Source organism: Pleurodeles waltl, chromosome 10 (assembly GCF_031143425.1).
Source record: "Pleurodeles waltl isolate 20211129_DDA chromosome 10, aPleWal1.hap1.20221129, whole genome shotgun sequence".
Lineage (NCBI taxonomy): Eukaryota > Metazoa > Chordata > Amphibia > Caudata > Salamandridae > Pleurodeles > Pleurodeles waltl.
The window spans coordinates 246,563,158-246,582,968 of NC_090449.1; the positions used below are offsets into that span (position 1 = coordinate 246,563,158).

A 19,811-nucleotide genomic window follows, 5' to 3' on the forward strand; every position below is an offset into this window, starting at 1 on the left:
AAACTAGCCTAATCCTCGACTCCGGTACGGACATAGAATGAAAAATGTCCTAGCTATTGTAATGGAGCGTTTCAATTCCATCAAGGACACAAAGGCGAAGATTTGCACACTCTATCGACAAACAGTCCCCCCCCCCACGTATCAGGTGGGTACTTTAAGTTTGTTGATTTATCCTGTACAGATCGTGTTGATGATGCGGCTCCTGATATCGGTTGCATCCATGTCTATTTTTGTAGATTATATTATTGTCTAGAGACTTTGACACTGCTCTGCTGTGATTTCTGTAATGTTTACATTCGGTGTAGCACGTTTTATACATAGTGATATGTTGTTTTAGGAATGGATACCTCGAAACAGGAATGTGAAGTTCCATTCTATTGAAGGTCACAGAAAGAAAGGATGCCTACCCGGGCTCTTCAGGGACTTGACGACTGTTGACTGAAAGACACTTGCTGAACTATTTGTTGTTGTTTTCCCAATCTCTCAGGGAAATGTAGTTTGAGGGGTGGTTTAAGTTCTTGGTAAACGCTGCTCTTAAATAAAGTGAAGAAAGACTAAACCTAATCCTCGCCTCTGTGTCCTTAATAGAATAGAAACTTTGTTATGATAGCTAGAGCATTTTTTCATTGTATCACAACAGTTCCTTGTTTACACATAAAACCATGCTTAAACAGTTTACTAAAAGCAAAAGACATTTCTATCTTAATAAAGTATTTTCAACTAAACATCACTGAGCTGTAACATCAGTGATAGTACATGATGACTACTCTGAATACAGCATTCTCGGCTGGCAATATTATGTTAGCATTAATCCAGTTAATCAAAAGCTTGAGTATTAATTTCACCAATAATTTGGCCTCACAATTGGGAAAAGTGATAACTCTATAGTTTAAAATTCAGAATTGAGTGCCTTTTAAATGAACTGGACTAAGATGTCTTTTATGCCAAGAGAGTTAGACTTTTCTGGTGAACAGTAAAAATAAAAACGTATAACATCTAGCCCAAAAGTATGTACTTAATATAACCACCATCACTGGGCAAAAATGTAGACCCAGCAAGGTAGATAAATTGACCGATTTTAACAGATTTTCAAAACATTTCAATACAACCTCTTTGTCCCCAATTGATTACAACTTTATTGACTTGCTTACGCAGCTCTCACTCTGCGCCTTACTGCGCAAAGCATTTATATGGGTAGTCTACTGTTCCTTTGTAACTGCCAAATCAAGAACAAACCAAGAGATGCTACTTCTTTTAGATGCAACTCGTCTACTTTGCCCCCATGTATGCATCTTTTACATTCCATTTTTAGATGCATAACATTGGCATTCAAAAATATACTGCCAGGATTTAGAAGGCACGCCATAATTAATACTTCTTTCCATTACCTATGATAATTATGACCCAATAGTGCAGCATGAGTTTTCAAAATTAATACCATGTGGTTCTGCACCATTTGGATGTCCAGTATAACTACGAATGTTCCAAAGCTTCACAAAACTGTTACCCCACACAGTCTGCTTCGATGTTTTCACTGGGCCACTGTTTATGGGCACAACTCCGAGGCTACCTTTAATACCCTGCACGTATTTACTCGTTAAATAAAGGACTAAGGTCCTTTGAACAAATGTGGCAACGTTCCCAATCACAACCGTATTTGCACACAGTTTACTCAGTTGTAACGTTAATACATGCCTTCTTTAATAACACTTCTTACTGGCAGGTATTAGTTATGACAATTTTACCATGAAAATAAACTGCCTCAATGTATCGAAAACACTCTGCAGAAGTTTAATTCAATGAATTACATGGACCATGATTAGAAAAACATGTGTACTATACCAGCATGTCAGCACTGAAAAATCTATCAAATTTCTCAACAATATCAATTGGAAACAATTCCAAATCACAGTTGTAACAGCACTGTTTCCAGTTAATAAACTTAATTCAATCAATACCACAAAACCGTTTGACAACTCTTAAATTAGCTGCCTCCTCAGAACTTTGTGGCAGTAAATAATCATTACAGTCTCCCCATGTAACATAATTTGATCAGAGTTTTATTCCCTAATATGTTGTATGTCGGCTAGGAAGTGGCTGATCAGGCCTTCCCTACAGCAGTTCAATGGGATTAAAGAAACCTTACAAATTAGGAGTGATTTTATCTTTGCTAGGTGCCCTGTCTATGAAAATGTACCAGTAACAAAACAATGCAGAGCAATCACTATCCCTGATGAGTACCCACCCCAGTATGAGCTAGAAGACAACAATCCCTCTTCTCAAACTGCTGACAAAACATTCAAATTATTCACAGAAAATATAAAGTGCATATTTTTGCAGGGGATTAAGCCCTGCTACTGTTTTTTGCACACTCCTAGTCCGAGTCCCAAGGATGCAGAATTCCAATAGCCCTCAGAGAGCGTAGCTTATATAACCTATATTAACATGAAATGTTTATGAATTAATGTGTGATACTGCTACATAGAAACTGTAATAGTAATTTACTTAAACATGCACCTAAAATGTGACCACGGGGAGTGGCCGCCAATGTATACGTGGACTAATAATGATGACTAAAATGTTTGTGTATTACTATTAAATAAGTTTATACTAATTATTAATAATATATCATTGAATTGTGCTGAAATCCTTATAGGCCTTAAGTTAGCATGAGCCGAAGTTTAGCTGCTTGGCTCGCCTATTAAATGTATTTTTCCTATCTTGCAGTGTGCTGACTCACAAAGGACAAGACCTCTACTTTTTTCTTCAAAACCAGAAGACAAATGTAACCATGCTAGATCCGTTCCCAGGCGTTCTTCCTTGCTTGTAGAATAATGTTAAAACAGAATAAAACAGTGTAGATTAATGTAATGTACAAGGTCATTCAAACCGGTGAAGACAATGGAGCTACTGACCAAAAGATGTGCAAAGAATTACAAAAAGATTAAATCATACCGGATGTGCCACCTCTGAAGAAGTCAATTATGGAGACCAATAAAATGTCTGTAAAATAATATGGGGTGAAGAGTAGGTGACCTAATGTGTTTTCTGATAGGTTAAAGATAGTGGGGTATAACAAATGTCCAGTAAAAGTTTGGGGGAATGTACAAAGAAAAAGGGATAAAAACCCATGACACGGGAGCCATTTAGAATTAGGTAGGGAATGCTATTGATTTTATCCAGAAACTCTGTCACTCTGTTTGGTGACTTGTTGGTTTACTTAAAACCATCCTCGTCCTTAGATTTGTCCATTTTTACACTTCACCTCATTATGAGGGAAGTACCCTTTTCCCCGGAGCTGAGTCCTGACGCATGGCGATTTGACTGATGTCCTGAAGACGAAGACTGAACCTGTGTGCTGACCTAAACTTTGGAGGGTAATTATGACAATGCAATTGTAATTTGTCTGTTTGCTTTTCCTTTCTAGGTACTGTAGGAAGTTGGCACTGTATGTGCTATTTCAAAGTAAGAAGTAGCATGGACAGAGTCCAAGGGTTCCCCTTACAGGTAAGATAGTGGCAAAAAGAGATAATTCTAATGCACTATTTTGTGGTAGTGTGGTCGAGCAGTAGGCTTATCAGAGGGTAGTGCTAAGCATTTGTTGTACACACACAGGCAATAAATGAGGAACACACACTCAAAGACTTACTTCAGGCCAATAGGTTTTTATATAGAAAAATATATTTTCTTAGTTTATTTTAAGAACCACAGGTTCAAGATTTACAATCAATACTTCAAATGAAAGGTATTTCACTCAAGTATCATAGGAACTTTGAATCAGCAAAATAGCATGTACACTTTTGGCACAAATGGCAATAAGCTATTTTAAAACTAGACAGTGCAATTTTCAACAGTTCCTGGGGGAGGTAAGTGATTGTTAGTTTTGCAGGTAAGTAAACCACCTTCAAGGTTCAATGTTGGGTCCAAGGTAGCCCAGCGTTGGGAGTTCAGGGCAACCCCAAAGTTACCACACCAGCAGCTTAGGGCCGGTCAGGTGCAGAGGTCAAAGTGATGCCCAAAACACATAGGCTTCAATGGAGAAGGGGGTGCCCCAGTTCCAGTCTGCCAGCAGGTAAGTACCCGCGTCTTCGGAGGGCAGACCAGGGGGGTTTTGTAGGGCACCAGGGGAATCAGCACAAAAAGTACACCCTCAGCGGCACGGGGCCGGCTGGGTGCAGAGTGCAAACAGGCATCGGGTTTGCAATGGAGTCCAATGGGAGACCCAGGGGTCTCTTCAGCGAAGCAGGCAGGCAAGGGGGGGAGCTCCTCGGGGTAGCCACCACCTGGGGCAAGGGAGAGGGCCACCTGGGGGCTGCTTCTGCACTGGAGGTCGGATCCTTCAGGTCCTGGGGGCTGCGGGTGCAGTGTCTTTACCAGGTGTCGGGTTCTTTGAAGCAGGCAGTCGCGGTCAGGGGGAGCCTCTGGATTCACTCTGGCGGCGTCGCTGGGGGGGCTCGGGGGGTCAACTCTGGCTACTCACAGGGTCGCAGTCGCCGGGGAGTCCTCCCTGTAGTGTTGGTTCTCCGCAGGTCGGGTGCAGAGTGCAAAGTCTCACGCTTCCGGCGGGAAACGTGTGGTCTTTTAAAAGTTGCTTGTTGCAAAGATGTTTCTTCTTTGGAGCAGAGCCGCTGTCCTTGGGAGTTCTTAGTCCTTTTAGATGCAGGGTAGCCCTCTGAGGCTTCAGAGGTCGCTGGACCCTGGGGAACGCGTCACTGTTGCAGTTTTCCTGTGTGGGGAGACAGGCCGGTAGAGCTGGGGCCAAAGCAGTTGGTGTCTCCGTCTTCTCTGCAGGGCTTTCAGGTCAGCAGTTCTTCTTCGTCTTCAGGTTGCAGGAATCTATCTTGCCAGGTTCTGGGAGCCCCTAAATTCTCAATGTAGGGGTGTGTATAGGTCTGGGGGGTTAGTAGCCAATGGCTACTAGCCCGGAGGGTGGCTACACCCTCTTTGTGCCTCCTCCCTGAGGGGAGGGGGGCACATCCCTAATCCTATTGGGGGAATCCTCCATCTGAAAGATGGAGGATTTCTAAAAGTCTGAGTCACCTCAGCTCAGGACACCTTAGGGGTTGTCCTGACTGGCCAGTGACTCCTCCTTGCTTTTCTCATTATCTCCTCCGGCCTTGCCGTCAAAAGTGGGGCCGTGGCTGAAGGGGGCGGGCAACTCCACTAGCTGGAGAGCCCTGGGGTGCTGTAACAAAGGGGGTGAGCCTTTGAGGCTCACCGCCAGGTGTTACAGTTCCTGCAGGGGAAGGTGAGAAGCACCTCCACCCAGTACAGGCTTTATTAGCCACAGAGTGACAAAGGCACTCTCCCCATGTGGCCAGTAACATGTCTGGTGTGTGGCAGGCTGGTAAACTAGTCAGCCCACACTGGAAGTCGGGTATGTTTTCAGGGGGCATCTCTAAGATGCCCTCTGGGGTGTATTTCACAATAAAATGTACACTGGCATCAGTGTGCATTTATTGTGCTGAGAAGTTTGATACCAAACTTCCCAGTTTTCAGTGTAGCCATTATGGAGCTGTGGAGTTCGTGTTTGACAGACTCCCAGACCATATACTCTTATGGCTACCCTGCATTTACAATGTCTAAGGTTTTGCTTAGACACTGTAGGGGCATAGTGCTCATGCACCTATGCCCTCACCTGTGGTATAGTGCACCCTGCCTTAGGGCTGTAAGGCCTGTTAGAGGGGTGACTTACCTATGCCATAGGCAATGTGAGGTTGGCATGGCACCTTGAGGGGAGTGCCAAGTCGACTTAGTCATTTTCTCCCCACCAGCACACACAAGCTGGCAAGCAGTGTGTCTGTGCTGAGTGAGGGGTCCCCAGGGTGGCATAAGACATGCTGCAGCCCATAGAGACCTTCCCTGGCATCAGGGCCCTTGGTACCAGGGGTACCAGTTACAAGGGACTTACCTGGATGCCAGGGTGTGCCAATTTGGGAAACAAAGATACAGGTTAGGGAAAGAACACTGGTGCTGGGGCTTGGTTAGCAGGCCTCAGCACACTTTCAAATCATAACTTGGCATCAGCAAAGGCAAAAAGTCAGGGGGTAACCATGCCAAGGAGGCATTTCCTTACAAGTACCAACTGCTTACTTTTGACAGAGACCATAGTTAGAGGTTTTTCAAATTGGTGTTCTAAATTGTTTTGCATGAAGCCCAACATGCGAATGCTAATCAGTGGTTAGGACAGGTGTTCACCAAACTGACGCAAACAGATAAACGACCGAAACTATGCTTTGTTGAACTGACGTGTTATTTACACTCTGCTAAATTGTTCTATGTTTACGCCGTGTTATGTTCTGATGTTTGTGATTCTCGCCTTAATGAAATCCTACCAGAGTTGCCATATCGTGACTATGCTATTATGTTTCTTGTTGTTGAGGTTAACGCATCTGCTCTTAGATCTGTAATCAATAGGGAATAAAACTCATAACATTCTACTAAACTGGTGTGGTTATTCATGGCTGAAAGGTCATGGTAGCGTTTTGAATTGATTAATGACTTTGACTAAAGTGAAATGTATTGTTGTGATAAATACTGATGACATCATAGATGTATTGATTGACATATTGATTAGCTATCTCGTCCTAAGGTGTCTCTCAACTAGGTCAAAAGATTCATTGGCCTAAAACGAGTCCGGATATGTAATAAATTATCATAAAGGGACGCGTTAACAGTTCGACGCCCAGCACATATTTTTTGGCGTCAAGGACAACAAGTTTTCATGTCTATTTTGTCCTTAGGACAGGTAGGACCAATCCACTGCAGCACAAACCCTTTTGCTGCCAATTTACAGTACCATATTATGGATCAGTGAAGGGCACTGTGTTTGTGTCCATAGGTTAATGCTGTGCAAACTTGTATTTATAGTTCATTAATGCAAAACCTTTATTCTTAGGGTGAGCGCTCTAGGGAAATTTTGTAAGCCTAGGACTGTACTATTGACAGTGGTTCCAGTATACAAATGTATACATACATTTGCAACATGAGGCTACGTTTGATGCTCCCACAATGCAGTCAAAATAGATCCAAATATCTGCAGAATTTTAAAAGCAAGATTTATGAGGTCTTTGCTTTCAAGATAAATTGTTCCAAAAAAAATGCAACTAGAAAACAAATGTTTTGCTAAACTCCTGTCAAATTTTAAATACCATTTCTTTGAAGCATCATTTAGTAAAATGAGTGGATGCATGCTAGTATTTCCAAAAATATTCCTAATTGAAAATTAGGGTAACAAGTTTCAACAGGATTATGGAAAACATGAGAATAAGCAAGCATGGGCAAAGCCAAAAGGTCTGACATTGGTGGTCAGCCTTTTGGTTTTGTCAATGTGTATCTTATTTTGACATGTTTTGCATGACTTTATAGCAGTCGGAGCTATTGGTGCCTCACCATTTCAACAAACATTGACAAAAATAAAAATGCTTTTTTTCTCAAAAGCACACATTACTACAATTTTCGTGGCACTGAAAAAACTACACTGTGTGCCAATATGCTCCCTATGAAAGAGCAGAATGCCATCACTCAGTGAAGCCACTCTATAGATAGACAGATAAAGAGACAGAATTTTAGTAACAACAAAAGGTCTTGGTTAACACCAGACCTGACTAGGGCCCCAATTCTTAAAGAAGGTCACAAAAGTACATCCATGGTATATGTCCTTGCATTAGTGCAGATTTACTGTTTTCATGAATTCACAAGAATTTACAGAAGTAGGCCAGGAAATCACACTCCTAGAAAATATTTGTGAACTGCATTTTAGCACAAGCAAATATGCATGTGTCGATTTGGTCACACGAAAATCTGTTGAGCATTTTTAAGTTCATTTTCTCACCCACCACTTTTTTCCCAACCCTGGAAGAAATTTTACTTCTGCCCTTGTCAGAAGTATATTTCCAACTTTTCTCAGTTTGGGAAAAATTAAAGAAGAGCTGGTGAAACCCCCTAAAAAAATGCAAGTTAGTAGGTTTGCACACAATCAAAAGGGCATTCCAATCTTGGAATTATTAGCTACCACTACTTTCAGAACCAGTATGTATATCTGCAGAAAGGTGGCAAAATAAGGGAATTGCTAGTATTCAAACCCTAGCATAATCAGAGAGGCTATATAATCAGAGTTCTTATATAATGAAACTGTTGTGATAATTTGTCACTGCACTAAGTGGCACCAAAGAGACAAGTGGATTTCTTTTTACAGGGCAAGTAGATTTATGAAGCAACCTGTTCCATGGACAAGTAGTTATTTTATAAAATTCCACACCTCTGTGGGTCCTATTCAGTTGCATCATTAAGTTGCATGCCATCTTTGTAGTATACCAATAGTAAAACTGATCATCAGTATCACTGAGATGGTCATGTGTAGTCTGCCTTTCATCCGCTCCCACCACCCCCAAACTATCTATACAATTCAAATAATCTTTAAATGTATATTTTAGTGTTGCGTGTACATTAATTGTTATAATTGGAGCCCAGAAGTCCTGTTTGTATAAACATAAAATCTAAACCTGCCCAAATGTAATTTCCATGTAAAAGGTTACTTAACTCTTTTCTTGGTGCCATTTAGCAGTTCCAAACAGCAGATGAAGTCTGTCCACCTAATATATTTCTTAGCACATTGTAGTCTATTTCTTTTGGTTGCTTCCTCTTGTTAAGTATTGGACAACTTCAACCATCTGAAATATCAATTGACTGACTGCGCCCGTCAAATTAAGATGTATGTATGCTGAAGACGTAGGTTCCCCTGTGTTTGCTGTTGCGTTTTTTAGTCTTAGTTTTTAGCTTTATCTAAACTTTTAAAAAATATGAATGCACTAGATGGAGTACATTGTATGCACTGCTTTAATTGGATTTGTTTGCCGAATGTGCACTCATGCCATGCAATAGGGGTTAGGGGGCAAAAAGCCAAAATCATAAAATAGGGGAAAATTGACGTACTAGTCTGTCACTGGGTATTCGTCTATCAGTCGTCACTTACTTTATGCAAAAGACCGAGATCTCCCATATATATTTTATTTGATGTGGCATTCGATTTAGGGAGGTCAGTAAATCTAAATAATAAAATTCCACTAACAAAAGTATTTTATCTGCGTATTGCATAAATTAATATATAATGATTCTGCTAGGTGGAAGCACGCTTTAAAATATGGAAAAAGGAAATGGTATTATCATGGCAAATTCAATATTGACTGCAGATACAGAAAGAAATCCTTGCTAGTTCAATATATGCCAAAACTGTTGGACGCACCTTGAGAAATTGGCATGGGAAAGACTATTAAAGCATATATTCCAGTCAATAGAACATGGTTTGAAAGTTTTACTAACACACCTTCATATGGGGTAGCGCGTGGAAAAAGTTAATGAAGGAATCTAAACCACACTATTGGTGAAACTAACATGCTGCCAGGTGATAGTTCCTCTTTATTCACTGCACTGCACTTGTTTTCTATTTGCACTTTAGAAAACAAAGGCTATAGTATCTGTAACACCTGCTATTACATTTTCAAATAAGGAACTATAAATGATAATTTATGTACTTACAGATGTTCCCAAACACAAGGTTAACTTTAGCTGAAAACATGTTTTTAAAATCAACAATTAAGTGAAAGGAAAATTACGTTTAATAAGAAAAAAAAGAAAACCTGATGGAAACAAGGACATTGTGGAACTCTTCTAGCTAAATGCAAACATGTACACTCCTCTTGCATGAATTGTGATGTATTTTTAGACTTTATTTTTCTAAGACGATTTTAGAAACCTATCTGAATGAGGGTTATGAAATCACAGGCTTCGTTGCCTCATGCAGTTTTCTTTAGGAAGAAAGGTTAGCTAGTGCCGACACTCACTTTTACATGGACCCACAAAGGAAAGTAGACAGGTTTTCCATGTATGTCGGCAAAGAGATCACTACTACATTTTTAACCAGTAGAAAAAAGTTTAGGGCAATGAGACAATGCCACACAAAGAAATATGATACACTGCAGTGTTTGACACTGTGCCCTCCTAACTTTAGCTTTGACTCTCTACTCCCTGTCCAACCCTCTATTATCCTCAGTGCTGCGCCTTTTACTTCTCCATTATAAACCACATTTTCTTAATGTTTTATTCCCACTCTCTGTAACTACTTTTTCCCTCCTTCTTCACTACCTGGTGTAAAATTGCTATTGTGCACTTTTGCTTAGTACTTACGTATAAGCTAAACAAGTGACAGTTTTGATTTCCAAAACACTATTTTGTTTCTGAACCATTTCAGTTAGATAAAAAGCAAATTAATGTTTTAACATGCACACCATTTCAACATACTTTTCTGCAGGAACTATGGATTATACATACTCGAACCTGTGTATTTTTCCAAAAGAAGCTGTACAAAAGGATTACAGATCACTAAATCTGTCTTGACGGTCACCTATCGGGAATTTAGACCACTGGATGGCACACAGACTGATTACCCCATCTCAGCTCCTCCATAATATCTTTCTTAAGCAGTATACGGTCTCAGATGTCAGTCAGGGACACAGCTTCATTCATATGGAGATGATATACAAATCTAACTGCATGTAAAAAGCACTTAGGAGGACTTATCTGTTAAAAATGGAGTTGATGAGAGAACTACCCAATGAAAAAATGGCATGAAACTGAAAGGGGTCTAAAAGAAGTCCTTCTAATGATCCAAGTAATATATTTTTGCACCAAGTAAACTTTCTCATTCATTTGCATTGTTTTGGATTGAAGCTACAATCCCACCAAAATAGAAAATAATTTAGTTGTTATATCGTAAGTGAATCTCAAAGTGAAGGCTCACCTTGCATCAGTGGTCTGGCAGCCTTTCTTTTCCTAACCACAAAACAGGCATACATTAACAAAAAAACTGCAATGCAAAAGCATAGTTTAATTGCTCATTCATTCGCAGCTACGTGCCATAGTATTGGACGCCCCAATTCTCATATACCAGGTTGCAAAATATTACTACTACCCTAGGTAACCTAGGACACAGGAAAGAATCAAAGCAGGCTTAAGCCCTCTACACAGGCTGCATGTAGCCATTATTATTATTACATACAAATACATTTGCTAAGTGCATTGTGTGTCAATTCTTAAAAGAAGCTTCCCTAAAATATAATTAATGGCTCATTAGATATTTTTCCTCCACAAACCTTAGATTAGGTATTCAGAGAATTCGGTTTAGCTGAAAGGTAAGCACACATATGCAGTACTGGACTTTAAGGCTCATGGGTCAAGGATAGTAAAGATAAGACTTTTCTGCTGATCTTTAGAAAAACTGCAAAAATGTTTCTGTTAAAAACTGATTGTCAATGCGGTCTTTTTGTACGTACATCTTTATAGGTCTACTGTTGTGGAGCCTAAAGAGAATTAAGTTTGTGGGAAAGGATTAACTATGGTATGGGAAGTAAAATTGCTTATTCATTGGTAGACTGCAAGGGGCACAGAATAATGGAGGTTTACTTATTCACCAATATTAGACTTTCCTAGAAGAATGACTATATCAATTAAGTTATAGGACGTAAGCAGATCAGGGTACTTACATATGTTGGTATGTTCATGAGAAAGCATATAGTTTGCAAGAGGTGGTGTGTAAGTCAAGCACTGTAAAGCAGAGTTGACAAAACATGTATTGCCAAGATTCTGGAGTCCAGCTCCAACACGATGTATTTGTTGCCATTTCAAACAAATCTTCTCTGATGGAAATAGGATTTTCTGTGGTGGAGAAATTCCGTCGCCAGAACCTAGAGCAAAAAAGACAAACATCTGCATTTGTACTGTCAATCAATAAGCATCTATTTGCCACTTATCCAAAATGAACGTTTTAATAAAAATAAATGGTGTCAAATAATTGCAGTTCCATTTTAACAGCAAATAATGTAATATAAGTGTAATTCTGAATGCTTAACTTTACCTGAAAAGTCAGTTCAAGTGTCTGACAGTTTTATTGCCAACATTCTCAGTTATGCCACCTCATGATGAGGGTGACAAACAAACCCACGTTAATCATGTTAAGTTAAGGAACCTTTTTCTGTGTGAACGATTTCTCAACAGGAGTCAACCATTCGCAAAGGTCAGGCTTAGGCACTGTGCACCAACTTGCACACATCAATTCTCTGGCACAAAATGGTTCTTCCTTTTCTAGAAAAGCCAGGCGTGGTATTGAATTTTTCCCATGCTGATATACCAAGTTTGTGTTCCTAGTCAATTAGAGTAAGGAGGTTCTGAAAAAAATGTAAGCCTGACTGTTCCTCCATAACATAATGTAGTCAGGGCATTGGAATAGACATTTAGTAGGCAGGAGCTAAATGTAGCTCCCACATCTCAGCAAGTAGGAGTTATGTCAGAGCAATAAGAAGTTTGAATAGTGTTTCATAAACGTCACTTACCCATGAGAGTTAAACAGGGAAAAAGTACAGTAGAACAAGAAACTCCTCCATTAAGATAAAGTATGATCAGAAGACCAACTCAATATTCAATGATGCAGAGCACTTTTCTTTAAATCATTCTTGTAAAAGAAAGAAATACATCAAGTCTAGCAATATAAAAGGATCCATTAATCTTTATAATCTAAAACATTGTCCTTGATTTCAAACAAATCCAATGTGTTTCTGTTAGCATTAAGTTGGCAACTTGGAGAATTCACTGGAAGGTTTCTTGAACCCATAGCTTCTAGCTAAATTTTCATCTAAGGATCTTCTGCAGTAAAGATTAAAGTATTGTTAAGGATTACAAGGTTCTGAGAAAAAAAAAAAAAAACTAACCTATAATCAAACTAATTTTCCCTACCACTAACACCCGAAAAGATAATGTTCCAGAATATATAAACAACATATGCTTATAAAGATGCTATTATTAAATTTCCAACAAGGGATACAAGTACAGCAACTTTTCACCCTGCTAATTTCCATAACACGTGTAGGTATACTTTTGAGATGAAGATCAAAGTAGTCACACTTTATTCGAAGATAGCTAGACTCAACTCATAGAGTAGTCAACTTAGCATTTTAAGAAACCCTCCTTAGACATCTGTCCTAAATCCATGGATAAAAATGAAAATGAATGTCATTTCACTGTCTTCTTAAATGCCCTTCCCCAAAAATAATTCAATCTTATTATCTTTAAAAATACCATATAAAGTTATTGCAATCTTTAATTTTGCTCTTTTTTTCGGTTCCACATATCTTAACTGTAGGACTTTTGCAAAGATCTAAAAGAGGAGCTTATTTGTTTCCCTTCATGCATACTACTTATCTGGGTCATACAGATTAATTATTTTTTTTACGCGTCCTCACACAGCAATGCACAAGGAAACAAAACTTCATTAAGGTAGGTGGTATAACCATCTACAATATAAAACAGATTCAGGGAGTTTCGCCTCAGAGTATGACACTTTCTGATCTGGAAACCTTGATTAATTAAATCTATATTTTGTAAAATAATAAATATGTGTTGCCTCATCAACGCCATCTAGTCATATGTATGTATGTGGCACCTGCATACCACGAACCCACCTTGGAAGCAAGGGAGAAGGAAATAAGTTACTTGTGTGTAACTCTGCTTCTTCAGCATTAGTAGCTTTCATAGATTCACACGCTTGATCCTTCCCAGTCCTCAGACTGGAAACACCCGATAACATTATCAACAGCAGTACAAAAATGCCTTTACAGTAACATGGATTGGAACATATTCCAACCTATCCACATCATTGTAATGACTCGACTTGAGCTAATCTGCTTCTACAAACATGGCTGTTTCCCCGCTGATTCTTCCAACCGTCCGATTTTCGAAACTTCTATATTCTTTTCCATTTTGAAGCCTCATAATAGGGTAGGTGGGAGGGAAGCATGTGCATCTATGAGATACCAATGCAGAAGAACTAGAGTTACAAGTACGTAGCCTAGGGCCAGATGTAGGAAGAAAAATAATTGCGAGTCGGAAATAGCGACTCCTTGCGAATCGCTATTTCCGACTCACAAAATGAGATGCATGAAAATATCGCTAAACCAAATTGCGATTCGGTGCGGAGTCGCACCGCAATTTGCGAACTCACAATTTGCGAAATCGCTATTTGCTAGGTCGCAAATTGCACAAGGGTGTGGTCCGGAGTCGCAAATTGCGACTGGCTTGCAAATTGCACGCAGGTGCAAAAAAAAAAAAAAAAAAAAGTTAAACACACACTTCCTGGTTCTGAGTGATGACATCAGAACCAGGAAGTACCCCCACGGAACAGGGAGGAGCCTACCCAGCACGCACAGCAGAGTCACACCCAGCTGAGAGGAGCTACTACAACCATGTCAGATCAGGACAAGGAGAAACCCAGTGCTGAGAGGAAAAGGAAACTGAAGTTTACTGAAAAGGAGCAGGAGGTCCTAACAGAAGAGTGCTGCCTGCACCATGATGTCTTGTTTGGCAAGGCTGCAATGAGTGTCCCTGACACCCAAAAGAACAAAATCTGGCAGGACATCCTTACCAAGATAAATGCTACTGGGGTCAGCTATCGCACAATAGATGAGGTCCGCAAAAGGTAGTACGACCTCCAGTCCAGGACCAAGGAAAGGGTGGCCGAGCAGATGAGGGAGATGCACCGCACTGGAGGAGGACCATCAACAGTACCACTCCCTACAGCCATAGAGACCATGGTGGAGACCACTCTGGAGCCGGAGGCTGTAATCGGAATTGGAGACCTTGACAGTTCTGCTCCGGGAACATCCAAAAGTAAGTACCAAAATTCACTTGTTTACACCACTCAATGAACCATGCACACAACCACAGTACACATCAGCATGCATTCTCCAGATTTGCTCCATGCCTATATTGCAACCTATAGAAAAATGCATTATGGGCAATGTAGTACAGTAGTCCAAATTTTGAGAAATATGTATTCTGAGACATCAAACATATGTGAGGCACCGACACTGCATCCCCTGTGTCCCACAGTTCTTCCACAAGGACCCACCAACAACCCTACTGTGCAGGGAGATGAACCAGCCACAAACACAGCAGACGAGGCAGCCACTGTAACTGCTGGGGAGTGCATGACTACACCACCCGTTCAACATGCACGAGAGAACATCGATGAGACTGATCTGGAACTTGAGGCAGGCAACTTGACACCGAGGCCACTGATGAGTGGGAGTCGGCCACATAGGTCAGCTGGGTCTGTATGGAGACGGCAACGCCCAATGCAGTCAGCCAGTGAGGAGGATGTCACTGACAAACAATCTTTAGGACTGGAGGCATCCTTACAGCAAAGTCACCGGCTGCAAAACAAACACATGCGGGTTATGAATAGGAACCTGCACAGACTGCAGCAGACACTCTCCCAGGGTTTTGGCAATGTGGACAACCAATTCACTGCTATGAACACCAACATGGCAAACCTTACAAGCTCCATAAACGACTTGGTCAAGGAAATGGTGGCAGACAGGGCACATGCAAGGCGCAGAGAGTGCAACACTACTGCCCGTTTGGACCGTCTGAGTCTATCAATTGGGCGCCTTGCAACCACAACCACCTGCCTGTCAAGGCGCACAGTGAAGCTGCAGGTGGAACTTGGCCATTTTGCTGGTGATATGGCAAGAGGTCTAGGGCGCATCAGCCATGCAGTGGACCTGATAGAGACCAGCCAGGCAGCAAGGGGCATTGGCGATACCCCTCAGGATAGCGAGGAGATCTCCAGCGTCAGCAGTGTATCTGCCTCTGATGCACGGATCCTGCGGGGTAGCAGTGCCCAGCAAGGATCAGGGGACCAACCTGGATTGGGCCATGGTGACAATAGTCGCAGGAGGCTGTGAGCTACCTAATCTGTGTTTTGACTGAGGCACATTAACTTAATGTGTCAGACATTATGTTTTGCTTTTTTCATGCAGTTGAGTTGACAATATTTTCTGTATTATATTCCCGAAATTAAAGGGATAATTTGTTGTACTACACAACTGGGCTATGTGTGTCTTACATTTGTGAGTGTTGTCACGGTTGCCATGTACCTGCCAAAGTAGTGGGTTGCAATGTGGTTCCGTCTCCGTCTGCCATCCATTGCGATGCTTCCATCCCCAGGCAGTCGGTGTGGTAGCTCTTGCTCCTCATCCTCTGAATCTGTGTCGTCGAGGGTGAGATATAGCCCACGTCTGGTGGCAATGTTGTGGAGGATGGCACAAGTTGCAACGATCTTGTGTGCAGTTTCTGGGGCATACTGGAGTGCCCCTCCACTTTTGTGCAGGCATCGGAAACGTGACTTAAACAAGCCGAACGTCCTCTCAATGACAGCTCTGGTCCACCGATGTCCTATGTTGTATCGCCTCTCATTCTGATTGCCAGGTGTTAGGTATGGGGTGAGTAGCCATGGTCTCAGGAAAGGATAAGTTACTTTCCTGTAAATCCTAGTTCTCTTCCAGGGGTATCCTCATCAAAGTCATAAACATTGAATATTCCCGCCCTTTTGCGGGGACCCCGGAGCATATATAAAATACACACATATTATACATGTGTAAAAACAGCAATGCAGGCTATAATGTTAAAACATATATATTATAAAATTACAATAGAGAATAAATATCTACCCAAGCCCCCAAAACTGGGCTTAGGGAAGTAAGCAGCAGTAAACTCTAGAGAAAAAGAGAAAAAACTACATTGAAAAACAATGGAGCATTCTTAGCCAATAGGCTGCATGCAGGTTAACACAGGAGAACCATAAAAACTTTGGCACCGTGCCTTTAAGACCCTGAGCACCTCCAGTATCCCACCATGCCTCAGGGGTGAAGGAAAGGTGACAGTTGGTTCACAGTTAGGTCAGTACTTTTTTTACGGTGACAATCTGTGTAACTGATTCGAAAGACAGTCTGTCCTGCACTTCTAGGAGACGTGAGTCCGGGGAGGAGGGTGGGTTGTTTATGACTTTGATGAGGATACCCCTGGAAGAGAACTAGGATTTACAGGAAAGTAACTTATCCTTCTCTTCCAGGGGATCCTCATCAATAGTCATAAACATTGAATAGATTAGCAAGCCCATCCCTAAACTCTGCGGACTGTCTAATAGAAGTGCAGGAATAGATACATATTATGCAAATAAATTTCTCAGAGAGGCCTGCCCCACTTGGGCATCCGCTCTTGCATCTGAGTCCAAACAGTAATGTTTAGTAAACGTATGTACAGACTTCCATGTAGCAGCCTTACAAATCTCAGATATTGGAACACTAAGGAGGGCAGCAGTAGCCGCTTTTCCCCTATGGAATGCGCTTTAGGCCTAGCTAGTAATTGTTTATTAGCCAGCTGGTAAGTATTAACAATACAAGAAACTATCCATCTTGATATAGTTCGTTTAGATGCCGCCTCTCCTGTCCTCAAATGACCATAATTTACAAACAATCGGTTGGAATGTCTAATCGATTTTTTTTTATCCAAATAAAATTTCAGCACTCTTTTCAAGTCTAAGGAGTGCAATGCTTTCTCTGCCGGAGTCTCCGGATTGGGAAAGAAAGTTGGTAAAGATATTGGCCCTCATTCGGACCTTGGCGGGCGGCGGAGGCCGCCCGCCAAAGTCCCGCCGTCAAAATACCGTACCGCGGTCGCAAGACCGCGGCGGGTATTTTGACTTTTCCCCTGGGCTGGCGGGCGGCCGCCCGCCAGCCCAGGGGAAAAATCCCTTCCCACGATGACGCCGGCTCGGAATCGAGCCGGCGGAGTGGGAAGGTGCGACGGGTGCAGTTGCACCCGTCGCGTATTTCACTGTCTGCTAAGCAGACAGTGAAATACTTGTAGGGGCCCTCTTACGGGGGCCCCTGCAGTGCCCATGCCAGTGGCATGGGCACTGCAGGGGCCCCGCGACCCCCCCTACCGCCATCCGGTTCCCGGCGGGCGGACCGCCGGGAACTGGATGGCGGTAGGGGGGGTCGGAATCCCCTCGGCGGCGCAGCTAGCTGCACCGCCTTGGAGGATTCAAAAGGGCGGCAGTACACTGGCGGGAGACCGCCAGTGTTGCCGGTCCGACCGCGGCTTTACCGCCGCGGTCGGAATGCCCTTGGGAGCACCGCCGGCCTGTCGGCGGTGCTCCCGCGGTCCTCCAACCCGGCGGTCATTGACCGCCAGTGTTGGAATGACCACCATAGTCTGATTGATATGGAATTCTGACACCACTTTCGGAAGGAAAGATGGGTGAGTTCGCAGAACCACTCTATTGTCGTGAAAAACCGTGTACGGTTCTTTGGAAGACAAAGCCTGAATTTCGCTGACCCTCCTCGCCTAATGGCCACCAAAAAAGCCGTCTTCCACGTAAGGTGTTGTAAAGAGGCCTTGTGTATAGGCTCAAAAGGAGGGCCCATAAGTTTTGACAATACTATGTTCAGTTCCCATGGAGGAGATGGTCTCCGAATGGGCGGAAAAACTTTTTTCAAACCTTCTAAGAAATCCTTGACTACAGGTTTCGTAAAGAAGAATTCCTGAGAAGGTGACTTACGATAGGCTGTAATGGCAGACAAATGTACCTTAATGGATGATACCTGCAGACTGGACTTTGCCAGATGAAGTAAATAGGACAGTATGACATCCTCCTGAGCCCGTATGGGATTCTGGCCTTGCTGACAGCACCATATGTGCTAATAAATTATTCAGGGCCCTACCCATGTCAGGGGCCATACTCTTGACCTGGCTTTTTCCAATAATCCTGATCTAAAATTTCTACTATCCTCCCGCTGGTTTGGTCAGATCATTTTCTTGTAGAAATGGAACTACACCTTACATACTACAAGACCCCACACAGAGGGATACCCCCGCGTCGGAGGAAATGGCATAGGTTAAAACCTGCAGATTTTGTCTCCGCATTGGAGAAAAATAGACCAGGGAGCATAAATACTAACAATATAACGGTCTTTTCGCATTCTGTCAATAAATGGATAGAGAACAGTTTGGATGAGATTATACCTCTCTCCTCGTCTAATTGTACTCGGAGTAATAAGTCACCTCCGTGGTACACTGCCGATCTACTGGAGAAAAAAAGAGAGTGTAGGAAATTTGAGAGAAGATGGCGATGTACCAAAAATGAATCCATGAAAAAGGATTATAAAAATGCGAGCCGAGAATATCACCTGGAAATAAAAAAAGCTCAGGCAATATACTATGCAGGAAAAATTGAAGCGGCGGCCAACTCTCCTAAGGAGATTTTTAAGGCCCTAAAAGATCTTATCCATCCTAGAGAGGAAGTAGAAAGTAGAGACTCCCCCCAACAACATGTTGAAGAGCTAGCTAATTTTTTCCTGGATAAAATCCAGAATATTTACCTGGCATTTCCTAATACGTCGAATATAGGACAGGAGAGAGTAAACCAGAAGGCCGGGGAGGTAATCACTTTTACTAATTTTACCCCTATCAGTCTGGATAGAGTTATCAGTCTAATGAGATTAACAAAATCGGGCTCTCCGCTTGACCCGGCCCCTCCCCAGGCCCTACTCTTGGGAATCTCAGTAATAGGGCCTATAATAAAGAATCTTATTAATAATTCCCTGAAGGACGGCATAGTACCTGACCATTGGAAACAAGCCATTGTCAAGCCACTCCTGAAGAAAACTAGCCTGGACCCCAAGATACTAAGCAACTTTAGACCAATTTTATTGTTGCCCTTAATCTCTAAATTGGCTGAGAAACATGTACATTCTCAGTTATCATCTTTCCTAGAAGGAAAAAAGGTTATACATCCGACTCAGATGGGTTTCAGGCCTAAACATGATACTGAAACTGCCTTGATTTCCATAACAGAAGAGGCAAGGAAGAGGATGGACTTAGGTATGGATACCGCGATCATCCTCCTTGACCTAAGTGCC

The 19,811-nt window shown here is 42.0% G+C and overlaps 1 protein-coding gene across 4 annotated transcripts in view; it reads right to left on the reverse strand.

Moving 5' to 3' along the window:
* Positions 1 to 19,811, reverse strand: part of USP42 (ubiquitin specific peptidase 42) — a 668,484-nt gene that overhangs the window by 597,305 nt on the left and 51,368 nt on the right. For all 4 annotated transcript variants that reach the window (XM_069210325.1, XM_069210321.1, XM_069210323.1 and 1 more), the window contains exon 3: positions 11,541 to 11,741. In XM_069210325.1, the coding sequence (XP_069066426.1) occupies positions 11,541 to 11,741 (201 nt within the window). The remainder of the gene's footprint in view (positions 1 to 11,540; positions 11,742 to 19,811) is intronic.